Raw genomic sequence first — 15,592 nt, forward strand, 5'->3', positions numbered from 1 at the left:
GGTATCATCTAAGCCCCTCATCCAGCCATGTTTGAAGTGAGCCGTGTGCATGGGAGTTTTCAGTCCTTTCTTAGGGCTGATTGTTGGGTTTCTGTCCTGTGCAGACATCATGATCTGGTATAGAGCAACTCTCCCAATTAGATAATTGTTTTCATTAAACAAGATGTAGGCTTCATGCTGCCCTGTCCCTTGGGTTTACACTTAGCAGTCTTCCCATGTCAGAATGTCCCCTCTGTCTCATTGTGCCATCTCAATCAGGATTTACTGTGTTTCAATGGGCTCAGCACCAAGGTGCCAGGGACAGTGTAGATGTAGCTCCTGTCATCGTGAAAAGACAAATATTAATCACATGTAAATTAAAATGGCAGCTGTTGTAGGAAAGAAGTACACAGTGCCAGGAGGTGGCCTGGTCAGATGGGAGGAGGGGAGGAGGAAAAGAATAATCAAAGCAGAGGAACAGTCTATGCAAAGGCCCTGAGGTTAGAAGCAGCGGAGGAGGGATGGCAGGTCGGCCCGAGGAGGACCGTGCTGGAGAGGTAAGGGGAACGTGGACCAGGGTCTCAGGAATTTGGATGCCCTGATTAAGGCTGCTGCAGGGTGTGTGCAGGAGACACTCCGGCCTGCACTGGCACAACTGGAGAATTGTTTGGAAGGGGGTCCCACTGGGGGTGTGGTGAGTCAGGAGGGTATTTCAGTACCTCGGGCTGTGGTTAGCTGGCTGGGGGTGAGGTTTGACCCACATTTGAGGTTTCAGGGTTTTGCCAATACACATGCTATGATGGACATTTAAATAAATATTACAGAATATTCTGGTAAACTTGTTTGTATCTTAACGTAGACACCTCTGCCTCCCTCAGCCTCCTGCTTTCTGCTGACGGTTGTGCTGAAGTTTTCAGTTCTGGCAACTTCCTTTATACTGGTAAACCTTTTTCTTTTGAATTAAACCAATTTGGTATATATGAATATTAGCCACGGTGAGGGAACCCACGAGCTCCCCTGTCTCCGATCCTAGTTAGTGGTGGTGTTTGTACACTGACAAGATGTAGCACAGCCTCTGCTCCGCTGTCCACGAGCTCCCCTGTCTCCGATCCTAGTTAGTGGTGGTGTTTGTACACTGACAAGATGTAGCACAGCCACTGCTCCACTGCCCACGAGCTCCCCTGTCTCCGATCCTAGTTAGTGGTGGTGTTTGTACACTGACAAGATGTAGCACAGCCTCTGCTCCGCTGTCCACGAGCTCCCCTGTCTCCGATCCTAGTTAGTGGTGGTGTTTGTACACTGACAAGATGTAGCACAGCCACTGCTCCACTGCCCACGAGCTCCCCCTGGCTCTCCGATCCTAGTTAGTGGTGGTGTTTGTACACTGACAAGATGTAGCACAGCCACTGCTCCACTGCCCACGAGCTCCCCCTGGCTCTCCGATCCTAGTTAGTGGTGGTGTTTGTACACTGACAAGATGTAGCACAGCCACTGCTCCACTGCCCACGAGCTCCCCCTGGCTCTCCGATCCTAGTTAGTGGTGGTGTTTGTACACTGACAAGATGTAGCACAGCCACTGCTCCACTGCCCACGAGCTCCCCCTGGCTCTCCGATCCTAGTTAGTGGTGGTGTTTGTACACTGACAAGATGTAGCACAGCCTCTGCTCCACTGCCCACGAGCTCCCCCTGGCTCTCCGATCCTAGTTAGTGGTGGTGTTTGTACACTGACAAGATGTAGCACAGCCTCTGCTCCGCTGGCGAGGTCTGAAGTCAGATCAGCCTTGTCTTCCTGTCTGCTTTTTTCTGTCAGTTTCACCTGGGAAGTTTTCTTTTCCTTTTTTTTAGATTTTATTTATTGACTTTTAGAGAAAGAAGAGAGAGATAGGAGTTGGGGGAAGAGGTGAGAAGCAGTAATTCGTAGTAGTTGCTTCTCATATGTGCCTTGACCGGGCAAGCCCAGAGTTTTGAACCAGCGACCTCAGCATTCCAGGTTTACACTTTATCCACTGTGCCACCACAGGCCAGCTCTTTATTTTTAAAATCAGTCATTTTGCTAGAAAAAGTGTTGATTTTCAGGAATCTTTTTTTTTTTTTTAAATACCCCTAGATCATGGTGTATCATTTTCAACTGCAGATTCACTTTTTTTCCATCATTTTGGAAAAAATATTGTGCTTGGGGCAGCAGTTCTTTGCTCTGAAATGTTTCAGTTTTTAAAATTTCATTCTGTTCTTGTCCTCCCTGAGGTTTTTAGCGCTTACATGTGCCTCCCGTTACCCACCTCACCCGAGTCTCACACCGGCTCTGTCCGGGAGGTGTGGGTACCTCCAGTGTGCAGGGGAGCCAGCCTAGAGGAAGGGACCTGCCCGGGTCACAGAACCAGTGACACCCAACCTGTCACTGGTTCTTCTCAACCTGTCAAGTGAGGCACAGCAGGGGAAGTGATTTGGTCAAAACCCTTCTAAAATGATCATTATCATCTCCCCGCATAGAGAAGTCATTTAAAAAAAAATAGAAATTTGTCCACTAGGGGGCAGCAGAGACCGGACCTGCCTCAGGCCTCACCAGTGGCTGCTCTGACTTGACGCCCATCCTTGGGGAGGATTCTCCAACTACAGTTGAACAGATCTCTAGAGCTGTGCTTGCTAAATGTGAAAATATTTACAGACACTTCTTTCTCTGAATTTCTCTTTCATCCGTGTGTGCTAGTCTACATGTATCAATTTATTTCATTGTCATAGCAACCCAAGGCAGTAGACACTATATTCTCATCTTCCACACCAGGAAAGTAAGGCTCAGAGAAGGTAAGCATTGTCCCCAAGGTCTCCTTGCTAGGAAATGACAAAGCCAGGATCTGAACCAGGGGAGTGCGATCTGCCTGGGAAGGGGGCTCCTTCTGTCCTGGCTTCATTGCACCCCCATGTCTGTTTGCACACTCACTACCAAGTACGTATGTGCACACCAACAAATGCCTGGAATTGTGCGGACTGCGGAGGTTAATGGTGACCAAGCCCCTGCCCTCCTCCTGTTTACAGAACGCATTAAAGATGCTCAGTGCCCTTCACCACCCAGTGGGCACCCACTGTGTGCAGGCCCCGGGAACGCTGTTTCCCTTACACTCTGTAACCCCACAAGTTTGACCAGTTAGTAAGTATGAGACCTGTTAGAGCACAGCTCTGAAGTCAGATGGTCCAGCCGATTTTATGAGCTGTGTGTCTTCAGCACATGATTTAAGCACCTCACCTGAGCCCGTGGGCGCTAATAAAAGTCCTCAGAAGTCGTGAGGATCAAGTGAGCGAATCCATGTGAAGCACTGAATAAGCACTCTATACTTGTCAACTATTATTGTGGGGTTTTTGGTTTGTTTTTTAGAAGATCACAAGGGTTAAACCCCTTGGTCACAGCAAGAAAGAGGCATTGGCAGTCTGCCTGACCAGGTGATGGCCCAGTGGATAGTGTGTCAGCCTGGGACACAGAGGACCCAGGTTTGAAACTCCGAGGTCGCCAGCTTGAGCGTGGGATTATAGCTATGACCCCATGGTCACTGACTTGAGCCCAAGGTCACTGGCTTGAGCAAGGGGTCACCAGCTCAGCTGGAGTCCCTCAGTCAAGGCACATATGCAAAAGCAGTCAATGAACAACTAAAGTGCTGCAACTACGAATTGATGCTTCTCATCTCTCTCCCTTCCTGTCTGTCCCGGTCTCTTGCAGAAAAATGGGGGGGGGGGGGCAGTGACCTGATTTCCTTTCAGGCAGGAATGTCTGACACCCCCAAGTCCTTGGTGCTGCACCCTCACATAACTCAGCTGAGGCCCTTCACTCTCAAGGCTGCGTCAGCCTGAAAGGGACGAAGGCCAGGGCAGAGCTGCCCCGTCCAGGTGGGCCTGCAGGAGACAGCAGGATGACTGTGCTGTCTGCAGCGACCATGGGTTTCTAGTGGATGGTGGCTGCGGGTCTGTCGTACGTGGCCTTTATTGTGTTGAGGTATGTTCCCTCTTTTACCACCTTCCTTAAGAGTTTTCATCATAAAGGGATGCTGGCTTTGTCAAATACCTTTTCTGCATCTATTGATATGGTCATATACTTTTTATCCTTCATTGTTTATGTGGTGTATCACATTTAATGATTTGCAGATACAGAACTGACCTTGCATCCCAGGAATAAACCCTACTTGATGCTGGTGTAGAATGTTTTTAATGTATTGCTGAATTCAGTTGCCCCTATGATGTGAATATTATTATGCTTGATGTCCCAGAGATTCCTTTTATTATCCTCTTTTCTTTTCCTTTTTTGCTGTTCCAATTGGGAGTTTTCAGCTACCTTGTCTTCTAGATCACTGATTTGATCCTCTGCTCTATCTAAGTTGATTTTGAGTTCCTCTGTGTTCCTTCATTTCAGTTATTCTTTATTTCTGACTGGTTATTTTATTTATTTTAAAACTTGATTAGAGAGAGAGAAGCATTGATTTGCTATTCCACTTATTTATGCATTCACTGGTTGACTTGTATGTGCCTTGATTGGGGATTGAACCCACAACTTTGGCATATCAGGATGACACTCTAACCAACTGAACTACCCAGCCAAGGCTTTTTTTTTTTATCTCTCTATTGCAGTTCCCACTGAGTTCATCTATTCTTCCCCTAAGTTCATTGAGCATCCTTATAACCAGCGTTTTGAACTCTATATCTGGTCTAGCTTGTCTCCATTCTCTTTAGTTCTTTTTCTAGAGTTTTGTCCTATTCATTCATTTGGGACATATTTCTTTGTCTCACTTTGGCAGCCTTCCTGTGTTTATTCTGTATATTAAGCACAGCTGTGATGTCTCCCAGTCTTGTCAGAGTGAGCTTAAAGAGGTGTCCTGTGGGGTCTAATGGCAAAGTCACCCTGGTCTCTTGAGCCAGGTGCTTCAAGGGTACCTTACTTGACGTTGAGCTTTGATTGCTCTGGGCACATCAGTGGGTGGGGCTGACGCTCAGCTGACTGGCCCTGACGGCAACGGAGGGCCAGTTAACGGAGGGCTGATGTGCAAGGGCTGGCCCCGCAGAGCAGGAGGCCAACTGAGGTGTCCTCTGCGGAGCTGCTTGCATGTTGCTCTGGTGTGGTCTGAAGCCAGCCCCCAGCTGTGTTGGTTCTGGAGCTTCTTTGGAGGGTCCCTGGTATAGGCAACATCAACCACTTTCCCCTTAGATTGTCAGATAGAAATTTTAAAAATGACAGCCAGCACAACAATAGCTGCTTGGTGTGAATGAATCAAAATTATACCTTTTGTTTTATTGTCATATTGGCAAAAAGTTATTTTTTGGTGTGCCTCCGGTTTTTAGTAATTCATTTGTGTGCTGTGAGATGAAAAAGGTTGCAAATTGCTGGAATGGTTCTTGGAAGTGAAAGAAGAAGGCAGACCGATGGGGCATTTCATCAGCCTTAGATTTCTTAGATACGAGACGCACTCTGAAGGAAAACAGAACAGGCAGAGGAAGGGTGGCGCCCTTCGTACGTTTACTACGGTACAGCGAGGCTCTCCACAGCAGCGCCACTGTCCCGATGCCAGCGAGGGCTCTGGGACACTGACAAGCCAGCAAAGGACTCCCCAGACATGGCATTTAAGACAACTCTTCATTTCTCTGACAAGGACTTCTCCAAGTGCATATATAATAAATAAATAGAAAATATATCTTTGTCCATGGTGACGCCTACAAGAAATGTTTACATATAAAACACTATGCAGCCAGTTCCCGAAAAAGGACCAGCTATTTCGGCAACAGGAAAAAGAAAGCATTTCAGGGGCGTGTTCTCCCTGGAAGCCTGACTCACTTTGACGTTCACGCACAGGAAGAGCAAGGCCAGTTTTCTCAGCAAGAAGGAGACAGCTGCTAACAAGAACACGCCCGGACATTGGCTCTCGGTGAATGGTTTAGGAAAGGTTCTATGCAGGACATAAAGTACAACTCAGGATCCTCAAATAGACACTTTCTGAAATAAACCGAACCGAAGACAGTCAACATTCCTGGCCACCAGAAGTGAGCACATCCCAAGTGGTTCACAGTGTGAGACCCTTGCACGAAAAGAGTTTGAAAAACTCAACAGAACTATAGACAAGAAGAACATGAGGTCACTTGAACTCACCTCCCCATCTGCACTGCTCTGCCCGGAAGAGGTCTTTCCTGGGACTAGGCCTTTGAAGCTGCCTTGAGTGGCGTCCTATTGCTACCTCCTAGCAGCAAAAGACCTGCTTGGTGGGAAAACCTCTCTGGCAGTGGCTCAACCTGGGGAATGGACTCGCTGACCCGAGTCTCATGGGTACAGCAGGGCGGAAGGAGCCAAGAAAGCCCTCTCTGAGGAAAACGTTTGTGGTGGGGAAGGAAGGGGGCAGACATAGTTCATCGCGAGACCAGAGTGACCTGGTGCGTCACGAGAATATAAACCACAGGTAGTTTTCCCTCTTCAAGGAGCTCTCTCAGCTCTCTCTAGGGTGAGTAAGGAAGAGAGCAGAGTTCTAAGCAATCGCTGTAGGGCCTGGGGTGGACCCAGCAGCTCTTCAGACCCCCGAGAGCAGCCAGGGTGGTTCACAAGAATGTTGGCATGCCCGACGCTGTCTGCTGGGCTGCGCCACAGACCTGCAGAACAAGTAGCACCAGTGGAATTAATGCAGCTGTGGGTGCCGGCGCGTGGGCTGGCAGGTAGTTTGAACAAAGTGGAGGCTACCTATCATTCTTGTAAGCCCCGCTGCTGCCTCCTACAGGAAGTCTTCCTGACCACCCAAACAGGTAAGATCCTTCCCTCTAAATTGGTCCTCATTTTATTCTCTCTGGTTTCTCTGCCTGGCATCTGAGGGCTCATGTACCTGACTTCCTGTCCTACTGGACTGCCAGACCCTCACTTAGGTGTCACCCTGCCATCCTGTAGGCCCCAGGCACCCAGCATCATGTGTGTTCTTATCTACTCCTGGGTGCCAGGTACAATATGAAAAACCACAGACTTCTGGAATCTCTGAATTGAAAGAGACTTTAAAAATCATCTAGTCCTGTCTTCCCTTGGGGCCTGGAGTTCCCTGAAAGACTGAGCGCTGCCCCAGAGGCAGGCCTCCCACCGTCCCCAGAGGTGGCCAGTCTGCCCCCACGCTCTCTGTGTCCCTGCGCCTAATCCCACAGAGGCTGGTTCTTACAGGACCAAGGTTCCCCTAAGGCCAGGGCTCTTTCCTGCATCTGCCCCCTCATGCACGTGCTGGGGGGCATGGGGACCCGCGAGGGACCAAGCGCCCCGGCCCACAGCCCTGCCAGAGTGGACGCTGCTGCCCACGCAGCCCAGGTCTCCTTGCATGGTCCCTCCACCCTGCACTCAGGAGGCACAGATGGGAGAGAAGCACCCAGGAGGCTGCAGGAAGACAAGGTCTCCAGCATCGGTCAGCACCGCCCGGGGCTGCAGGTAGACACTTGAGTGGGGGCAGATGGAGGCACCAGGGGTCTCTGTCCTTCCCTTGGCCTATCTGGACACATGGCCTTCCCAGGCAGCCACTGGACAGGGGCTGGGGGAGCCAGCCACCCTACCCTGGCCTGCTGCCAAGAGTCCACCATCATAGTCCTCATGGGGCGGCCCCGGGTGACAGCCATCCTCACAGCCTCTTCTTCTTCACCACGGGGATGGGCACAACTTGGAAGATTTTGGCCTTGTAGTCCTCGGTGTCCAGAGTCACCCAGGTGGGCCGGAAGCTGCCTTTGAAGCCAACGAATGCCATTTTCTCTGAAAAATAGTGATGAGTAACATGAGCAGATTAGATACCCCAGGAGAGAATGGCTCTGTGCCACCACCTTCCAAGGCTCCTCACTGTCCCTGCCTGTCCCCAGCACCCCTCCCCCCAGCCACATGGCCCTGGGTCCCTGAGAAGCGCTCTGTGCTCAACTCCTGACTGCCGATGACTGTATGAGGGACTCAGTCTCAGCTGACCTCACAGCCACCTGCGCCGTGACCCGCGGCCACCAGCAAGTCCCTGCCCCTCTCTGAGGCCCAGCAACCCTCTGGGCAGTAGTTTTGGTGCTTTTTGTAATTGGGATGACCTGGCAGCCTAGAACCTTGCTTCTGGATTAGAAAAGTTAGGATCTGAGTTACTTAACTGTTTAATTCTTAGTTTCCTCATCTTACATAGGAGGAGCCTGTTCATAGGTTATTAAAAAGGGCCACTTGCTGTGTAGATGGGAGAACTCTAGGAACTTCCTGCAGTGTCTGGTCACACTAAGGAAAGCGTCTGGAGCAGTGATGGTCCCAGGGGGCACTTCGCCCTGCCTCCCGCAGACTACTGGCTGTGCTGAGGATTCAGAGGCACAGGTTTCCTGGGGGAGGTTCTGGTCTCAGCAGGGAGCAGCCGCCGCCTGCACACCAGGCATCTGGGCTCACAGAAACCCCAGGCCAAACCCCTTACTTTTTTTTTTTTTTGAGAGAGGAAGGGAGAGGGGTGAGAAACATCAACTCGTAGTTCCAGCACTTTAGTTGTTCACTGATTGCTTCTCATGTGTGCCCTGACTGGGGTGGCTCCAGAGAGCCAGTGACCCCTTGCTCAAGCCAGCGACCCTGGGCTCAGGCCAGTGACCTTTGGGATCATATTGATGATCCCACGCTCAAGCTGGAGACCCCACTTCAAGTGAGCCTGCACTCTAGTTAGATGAGCTCATGCCCAAGTTAGATGAGGCCACGCTCAAACCCACAACCTCGGGGTTTCGAACCTGGGTCCTCAGCATCCCATGTTGCCGCTCTATCCACTGCGCCACCACCAGCCAGGCCAAACCCCTTACCTTTCAACTTGAGCCCCTTGTCTGCGCCGAGCTTCTCCAGCACTCGAGTCCATGGGCCTCTGGAGATGTATCTTCCCTTTGATGCCATGAGAACTATGGAACTGAGCGAGAAGGGGCTGATTAGTGGACGGGGGAGCAAAGCGGAGCAAGGGGCTCCCCAGGAGGGGTGGTGGATTGCACGTGGTGAGACAGCCACAGGCCGGTAACCTGGGAAAGGGCAGCCTCTCCTGCGTGCTCACAGTCTGGCTCTTCCCATGTGGTGACCAATGTCCCGAACACCGCACCCACACACCTAGCTGCAGTTGGCACCCATGACTCTCTCTAAGGCTGTAGGTACAAGAGTGCACCACTGGGGGCAGCACTGTGCCAGAGCCGGGCCCCGTTTCCTAATTGAATGTTCAGTTTGCACAGGAGTGGTAGAAACATGGGAATGGAGAGAGCCTGAATGATCGTGTATGTGTATGTGCATGTGCTCAGGGAGCATTCACCTGTCATGTGCCTGTCACTTCCTTTTCTGGTTGGATAAGACAGCATTACTGTCCTGTTTTGCAAATGGGGAAACAGGCAAACAGTAAGTATCTGAGACAACTGGCAGCAGGGGGCCTTGCCCGGGTGGCGGCAGAGTCCTGGAGCAGTGGGCACGCCCGGCCTGAAGACACCAAGTTGCAGAGACTCCCTCGCCTGCTCTGGTTGTGTTCAGGCCAAGTACTGTGAAAACAGCCCCCCTGGTGGCAGACGGCAAGCTGCCCAGACGGGAGGAAGTGTACTCCCCCCCGGGGGGCCACCAGTGCCCATCTCAAAGGAACCCCATTAACCACAGACCACTGGCCAGACAGGAAAATCTGTATGGGATCCTGGATCTGTTGCTAACCCCCTCCCCCCACTGTGTCCATTGGGAGCAGAAAGAAAGTTCTTAACACCCAAGGGCCGGTGTGCAGTCAGACAGATGGGGGCGGGGTGGGGCTGTAAGATGGCCGGGGAGGAAAGCCAGGGCTAGAGGCTGTTATGGAAGACAGGAGCATAGCAAACAAGACTTATGATTTGGGCTCTGTCTTCAGGAGGCTGTGTGTCCATCGCTCCAATCAGAAGGAAAAGCTCAAGTCCCTTTGGCTGGGCTAAGCCTTCCTGCGGGGAGGACTCGGAGGAAGGCCGTGCCTTCCGTACAGGGGCCTGGGTTAGCTCACAGCAACAGTAAGCGAGGACAGGGCTTCTCAGATGTCACAGCCCCTGAGAGTGGCACCCCGTGGGTGCCCTCTCTGCCTGGCGTGGCTTCCCTAGGCCCTGTCCCTGCCAGAGTGGGGTCGCCCTTGGGGCAGCAGTGGCAGCTCTGAGAAGCCACTGTTGACTTTTCAGGTGTGAGCAGCTGCCTCTTCTTCTCCTGGGGCCCTGGGGCAGTAGTGGCCCTTGGATGGGTGGTAAGGGTGGGGCAGGAGAGGCTTGAGTGGAGGATACCCATAGGGACCTGCCGGGGGCAGCAGCAGGGATGACAGACAAGGTCACGAAGTGTGGCAAAGGGAAGGAGAGTCAAACATGATGCCTGACTGCTCTGCCTAGACAGTGGCGACAGGGACGTCAAGACAGGGAAAGAGAAGACTGGCTTGTTGGGGGGGGGGGGGGGTTAGGAGGGATTTGGAAAAAAAATGTTGAGAATTAAGTTCCACAGGAGACCTCTAAGTGGCATCTCCTCATAGCTGATGGGAGGAATGTCTGTTGTTGAGGAGAAAGCTGGGCTGGAGATACTCGGAAGCCACTGGCATTTGGATCGTATTAAAAGTGTGGGAGGGGATGAGATCATGCTGGGAGACTGTCGTCCTGGAGGACGAGGCCAGGGCAAGCGTCCCGTTGGTAACTGGGGAGCTGACTGCCTCGGCCTGACCTACATTCACAAGGCCTGGCTCTAGCAGGAGGTTCCCAGCCCAGGACCTACTATCTGTGGGCCGACCGGGACCGGGCCTGGGCCGGTTCTAGAAGCAGAGGCCCAGACTCACTTGTCAGGGACGGCCGCCACGTAGTTAGAGAGCTGCCACGGTATGCCCTGAAGAATGGCGTTCCTGAAGGTCGTACGGTTCAGCACGTGCCCTTGGCTGCCGTCAACCACTACCACCTGGACGCCGTCTTCCAGGCTGGGGTACTTCTTACCGTCCACCTGCAGATCAGAGCCAGTGGGGTGCGAGGTGAGGCCCTGAGGTCTGCGCGGAGTTCCCAGGCAGACCCTGCACACAGAGGTTGCCTATGCAGCTGCTCAAAGCATAAGACCCACTTAAATCAGTTCCGGGTAGCCTTCTGTTATGAGCTGAATGACCCCCAGAAAAAGCTATGTCCACCCGGAACCTGTGAAAGGAATCTTATTTGGAACAGGATCTTTGCAGATATAATTAAGTATCTCAAGACAAGATCATCTTAGATTTAGGGTGAGCCCTAAATCCGATGACTGGTGTCCTTTAAGAGAGGCAGGGGGACATGTAAGACTCAGACACATGGGACAGGACCATGTGAAGACACAGGCAGCGACTGGAGGGACAGGTCTACGAGTCGAGGGACATCGGGGATTGCCAGCAGCCACCGGAGCTCTGCCAGGCCCGGGACAGCCCTCCCGCAGAGCCGCCAGGAGGAACCGTCTGCCAACACCTTGACTTGGGACTTCTGGCCTCCAGAACTGAGACAGGACACACTTCTGTTGCTTTAAGCCACCCAGTTTGTGGCTGTTTGTGACAAGAGCCCCAGGAAACCCCCCCCCCCCCCCCCCCCCGGTCAGTAAGCACAGCAGCGCTCTGCAGGGCCCAGCTTCTCACTTCAATGTAAGCAAGGTCGTTCAGAAGGTGGAAGAAACGTTGCTTGGAACTTTCCATCTTCACCTCCAAGAAATGGTCCTTTGTCTTCTGGAAAACAAACCCCATGTGTTTGTTAGCTTTGAGGAGTCAAGTGCACAGCCTGGTGAGTGGTCATGTCCCTCGGCTCCCCTGCCCCCCATCACCAGAAGGAAGTGTGTCGGAGCTGAGCAGATGTCCTGAGAAGACTCTGGTTGGGTCTGGGCCCTACTGAAGGCAAAGGGGTGGGCTCGCCATCTGCCACTCACCAGCTGAGCGCCAACCAGCTTCCGGGGCATTGGCACGTCCACAGTGGCCCTCTCGGCAAACCTGGGGTAGGCCGTGGCCGTGCAGTCACTGACGCCCGCGTGCTTGGGGAGCAGAGCTTTAATCTTGATTCTCTCACAGCCCTTCACAGAGCAGAAGGCGAACTTCTCCCTCTCGTTCTGGGCTGTCAGCTTCAGGAACAGCAGCCTGTGCACAGGGAGCAGAGGGGCCGTTGGCTGTGGCTCTCAGGACCACCTCAGGGCAGCGTGGCGGATGGCTGCGCACTGAATAGGACACTCTTTATAAGTTAGCACCTCGCTCAGGTGGCATCTGGCAGACTCCCCTTGCCGGAACACAGCTCAAACCACTCCAGTGGTGGTTAGCCTTGAGAAACAGAGGGATGGCTCGGGGCATGAAACCTATTTGAAACAGCTCACTTTTAGCCTATTTACTTTTATTTTACCCTCAATTGTCGTGATTTGGTTATCCAGTGACCTAGACAAGAGTGGAAGAGAAGGTAGCCACTGAAAGCAGGTGCTCTGAACCTGAGTGAGAAATGACTACAGACGTGTAAGGCACAAAGGTGATCAGGAACAGCCCTAAGATTTTGACAAGCTCCAGAGCTTGGTTTCTGCACAGGAAACGTATCCTGTATCCAGCTTGCGGGCCCTGAGGGTGTCATGGAGTTAAAGTGCAGCATAATCCGGGCCAGGAACAAACTCACACCTACATGGTCAGCTAATCTGTGACAGAGGAAGACCGGGCATGGGGGAGAGGCAGACTCTTCCATACATGGTGCTGGGGAAATTAGACAGACCCATGCAAGCAAAGGTAACTAGACCACCTTCCTACACCTCATACAAAATAAACTCAGAATGGATTACAGACTTAAATGTGAAACCTGGAACTATTGACACTAGAAGAAAATGGGCAGTAAACTCTCTTAGCAGTTTTGCTCTTAGCACTTTTCTTTTTGGAGATGTCTCCTTGCACGAGGGAAACAAAAGAAAAACAACTGGGACCATATCAAACGGAAAAGTTTTTGCACAGCGGAGGAAGTACAACAAAATGAAAAAAGTAAGACCCAAAAGCCCTGAATGGGAGAAGATATTCGCCAGTGACATATCCAATAAGGGGTTCATACCTACAATTCAGATCTTTATGAATTTAACTCATATAACACCAAACAAACAAACAATACAATTAAAATTGGGCAGAGAACCTGAATAGACATTGCTCAAAAGAGGGCATACCAACGGCCAATAGGCATAGGAGAAGATTCTCAACATCACTAATCGTCAGGGAAATGGAAATAAAACCACGATGAGATGTCATCTCACACCTGCCAGAGTGGCTCTCATCAATAAATGAGCAAACAACAAATGCTGACAAGAATGTGGAAGTAAAAGAACCCTTGTGCACTGCTGGTGGGCTTGCAGACTGGTACAGCCCCTGTGGAAAACACTATGGAGTTTCCTCAAAAAATTAAAAGTGGAACTGCCTTATGACCCAGTGATTCCACTTCTGGGTATTTATCTGAAAACCCCCCCAAACACTAATTTGAGGAAATATATGCACGCCTATGTTCATTGTAGCATTATTTACATAGGCAAAGAAGCAACCTAAGTGTCCATGGTAGGAGAACTGATAAAGAAGACGGGATACTTGTATACAATGCAGTAGGACTCAACCGTAAATAAGAATGAAATCTTGACACTTGTGACATGGATGGACCTAGAAGGTATTATGCGAAAAGTGAAATAAGTTAGAAGACAAATACCGAATGAGTTCACTCATGTGGAATCTAAAAAACAAACGAACAAACAAAACAGAAACAGACTCAGATACAGAAACAAATTGACGTTGCCAGAGGGGATGGTGAAAAAGTGAAGGGATTAAGAAGTAGGAATTGGTAGTTACAAACAGTCGTGGGGATGTAAAGTGCAGCACAGGGAATATACTCAGTAATGTCATTATAACTACCGTAACGAATCAGTGATCACTTTGTAAGCTATATAAATGTCCAGCCACTATGTTGTATACCTGAAACTAATATATTGTAATATTTAATGCCAACTCTAACTGAAAAGAAAACTTTTAACTATTTAAAAAGCACAGTATAATCATCAACTGGCATAATAATAAGCTAAGCTATCAACAAAAAGGTTGAATTATACAACAAAATCTGTTTAAAGTTAACGGGAAAATCAGATTGTGCAATGTTTTGATCAAAGAGGTCCAACTTGTGCAGTGGCAATTTGCATTGGCAATATTTGTATCTTTGAAACATGACTTTGAAAGGAAAAAATGTGGTCCTGGCCAGTTGGCTCAGTGGATAGAGCATTGGCTCAGCATGCAGACGTCCCGGGTTTGATCCCTCATCAGGGCACACAGGAGAAGTGACCATCTGCTTCTCTCCCCCTCCGTCCCCCCCTCTCTCCCTCTCCTCCTGCAGCCAGTGGCTCGATTGGTTTGAGTGTCAACCCTGGGCACTGAGGATAGCTCAGTTGGTCTGAGCTTGGCCCCAGATGGCGGTTACTGGGTGGATCCTGGCCAGGGCACCTGTAGGAGTCTCTCTATCTCCCCTCATTTCACTTAAAAAAAAAGAAGAAGAAAAAATGCAATGGACGGTGCCAAGAGGATTTGACCTTAAAGCATTTGTTTTTTAATCCTAACACTTCCATAGGTGTAGGAGGGATGTTTCATTCCTCCTCTCTTTTTTTGTCTGGGAAGATTTTTCTACACTCCAGGTCCATCCTCTCACTCATTTCTTCCCCAGGGAAGGCGAGTGCCCCCATCCGCTGGGGGATGTGGGTGTCACATAGGTCCACCCATGGACAGCAGGCACTTGGTCCGCTCTGCTGCACCCTGAGTCGTGGGGGTTGGGCTCCAGTGGGGAGCCTGCATGGCTCCGTGCCACCTGGGGCCGGGGGGGGGGACCTTGGGGACGGCAGGGGGAGCTCTGTTCCCCACAGCTCCGTCAGCAGTAAGACAGTCCCCTCTTCACCTGCTGGCTTTCTGCCCACAACTGGCTTAGAGCTTGTGTGGGAAAAGGGGTGCTATTTGCTTCCCCTGAACCCCAACACTGTACTTACACTTCTGTTTTCAAATTCTAATTTTTCTGTAATCAAATTGATAGAGCTATTATTGTAACAATGCCAGCTATTTCTTGATCCTTGACCTCAGTACAGGGTTGGAAATGGCCATAAAGTGACCCTCCCTTCACTCCCCACAGGCTCACTGTCCGTAACATCGTTGCTTTGGAGATGTGTTGGCATCCTTAAGACATTACTCTCTTTATAGGGGAGGGACCACATAGCTCCCTCGTCTCCCCCATCTCTGTATTGACTAGAACCTCATGTTGCTCAGCAAAGAGGTGACGGCTTCAAACACGGATGTCTGTCCTACTTGCGAAGCTAACGATTTGAAAAATGACCTTGGTAGGTGGAACCATCAGCCTCAGAACGGACGCGCCTGGGAAGGGACCCTACGCTCACCGGCACTCACTGCGGGCAGTCTGAGAGTTATGGGACAGGCCAGTGGGGTCCTCACCCTGAGGCCTCGTCCCAGTAGTAGTGGCTCCGGCCGGGAAAGCTCTGCTCCACCTTGTCCATCTGCAGGGTCCTCACGAAGGTGCCCGTCTTGGACGTCTGTTTCAGCAGGCGGTTGTGGACATCCGAGAGGATGGAAAAGGTGGTCCCCCGGGGGTAGCAGAGCCCCACTCGGATCCAGTCACCCCTAGAAATCGAGGCAGAGTC

General features: G+C 51.0%; 1 protein-coding gene across 5 annotated transcripts in view; it reads right to left on the reverse strand.

The window, feature by feature from the left end:
* Positions 1 to 1,803: 1,803 nt before the first annotated feature.
* Positions 1,804 to 15,592, reverse strand: part of CEMIP (cell migration inducing hyaluronidase 1) — a 154,138-nt gene continuing 140,349 nt past the window's right edge. For all 5 annotated transcript variants that reach the window (XM_066354578.1, XM_066354581.1, XM_066354582.1 and 2 more), the window contains 6 exons: positions 15,387 to 15,572; positions 11,837 to 12,041; positions 11,553 to 11,639; positions 10,749 to 10,906; positions 8,761 to 8,861; positions 1,804 to 7,714 (listed from right to left, as the gene is read on the reverse strand). In XM_066354578.1, coding sequence (XP_066210675.1) covers positions 7,587 to 7,714; positions 8,761 to 8,861; positions 10,749 to 10,906; positions 11,553 to 11,639; positions 11,837 to 12,041; positions 15,387 to 15,572 — 865 coding nt within the window. In that variant the 3' untranslated portion in view covers positions 1,804 to 7,586. The remainder of the gene's footprint in view (positions 7,715 to 8,760; positions 8,862 to 10,748; positions 10,907 to 11,552; positions 11,640 to 11,836; positions 12,042 to 15,386; positions 15,573 to 15,592) is intronic.

This window comes from Saccopteryx leptura, chromosome 13, assembly GCF_036850995.1.
Source record: "Saccopteryx leptura isolate mSacLep1 chromosome 13, mSacLep1_pri_phased_curated, whole genome shotgun sequence".
Classification (NCBI taxonomy): domain Eukaryota; kingdom Metazoa; phylum Chordata; class Mammalia; order Chiroptera; family Emballonuridae; genus Saccopteryx; species Saccopteryx leptura.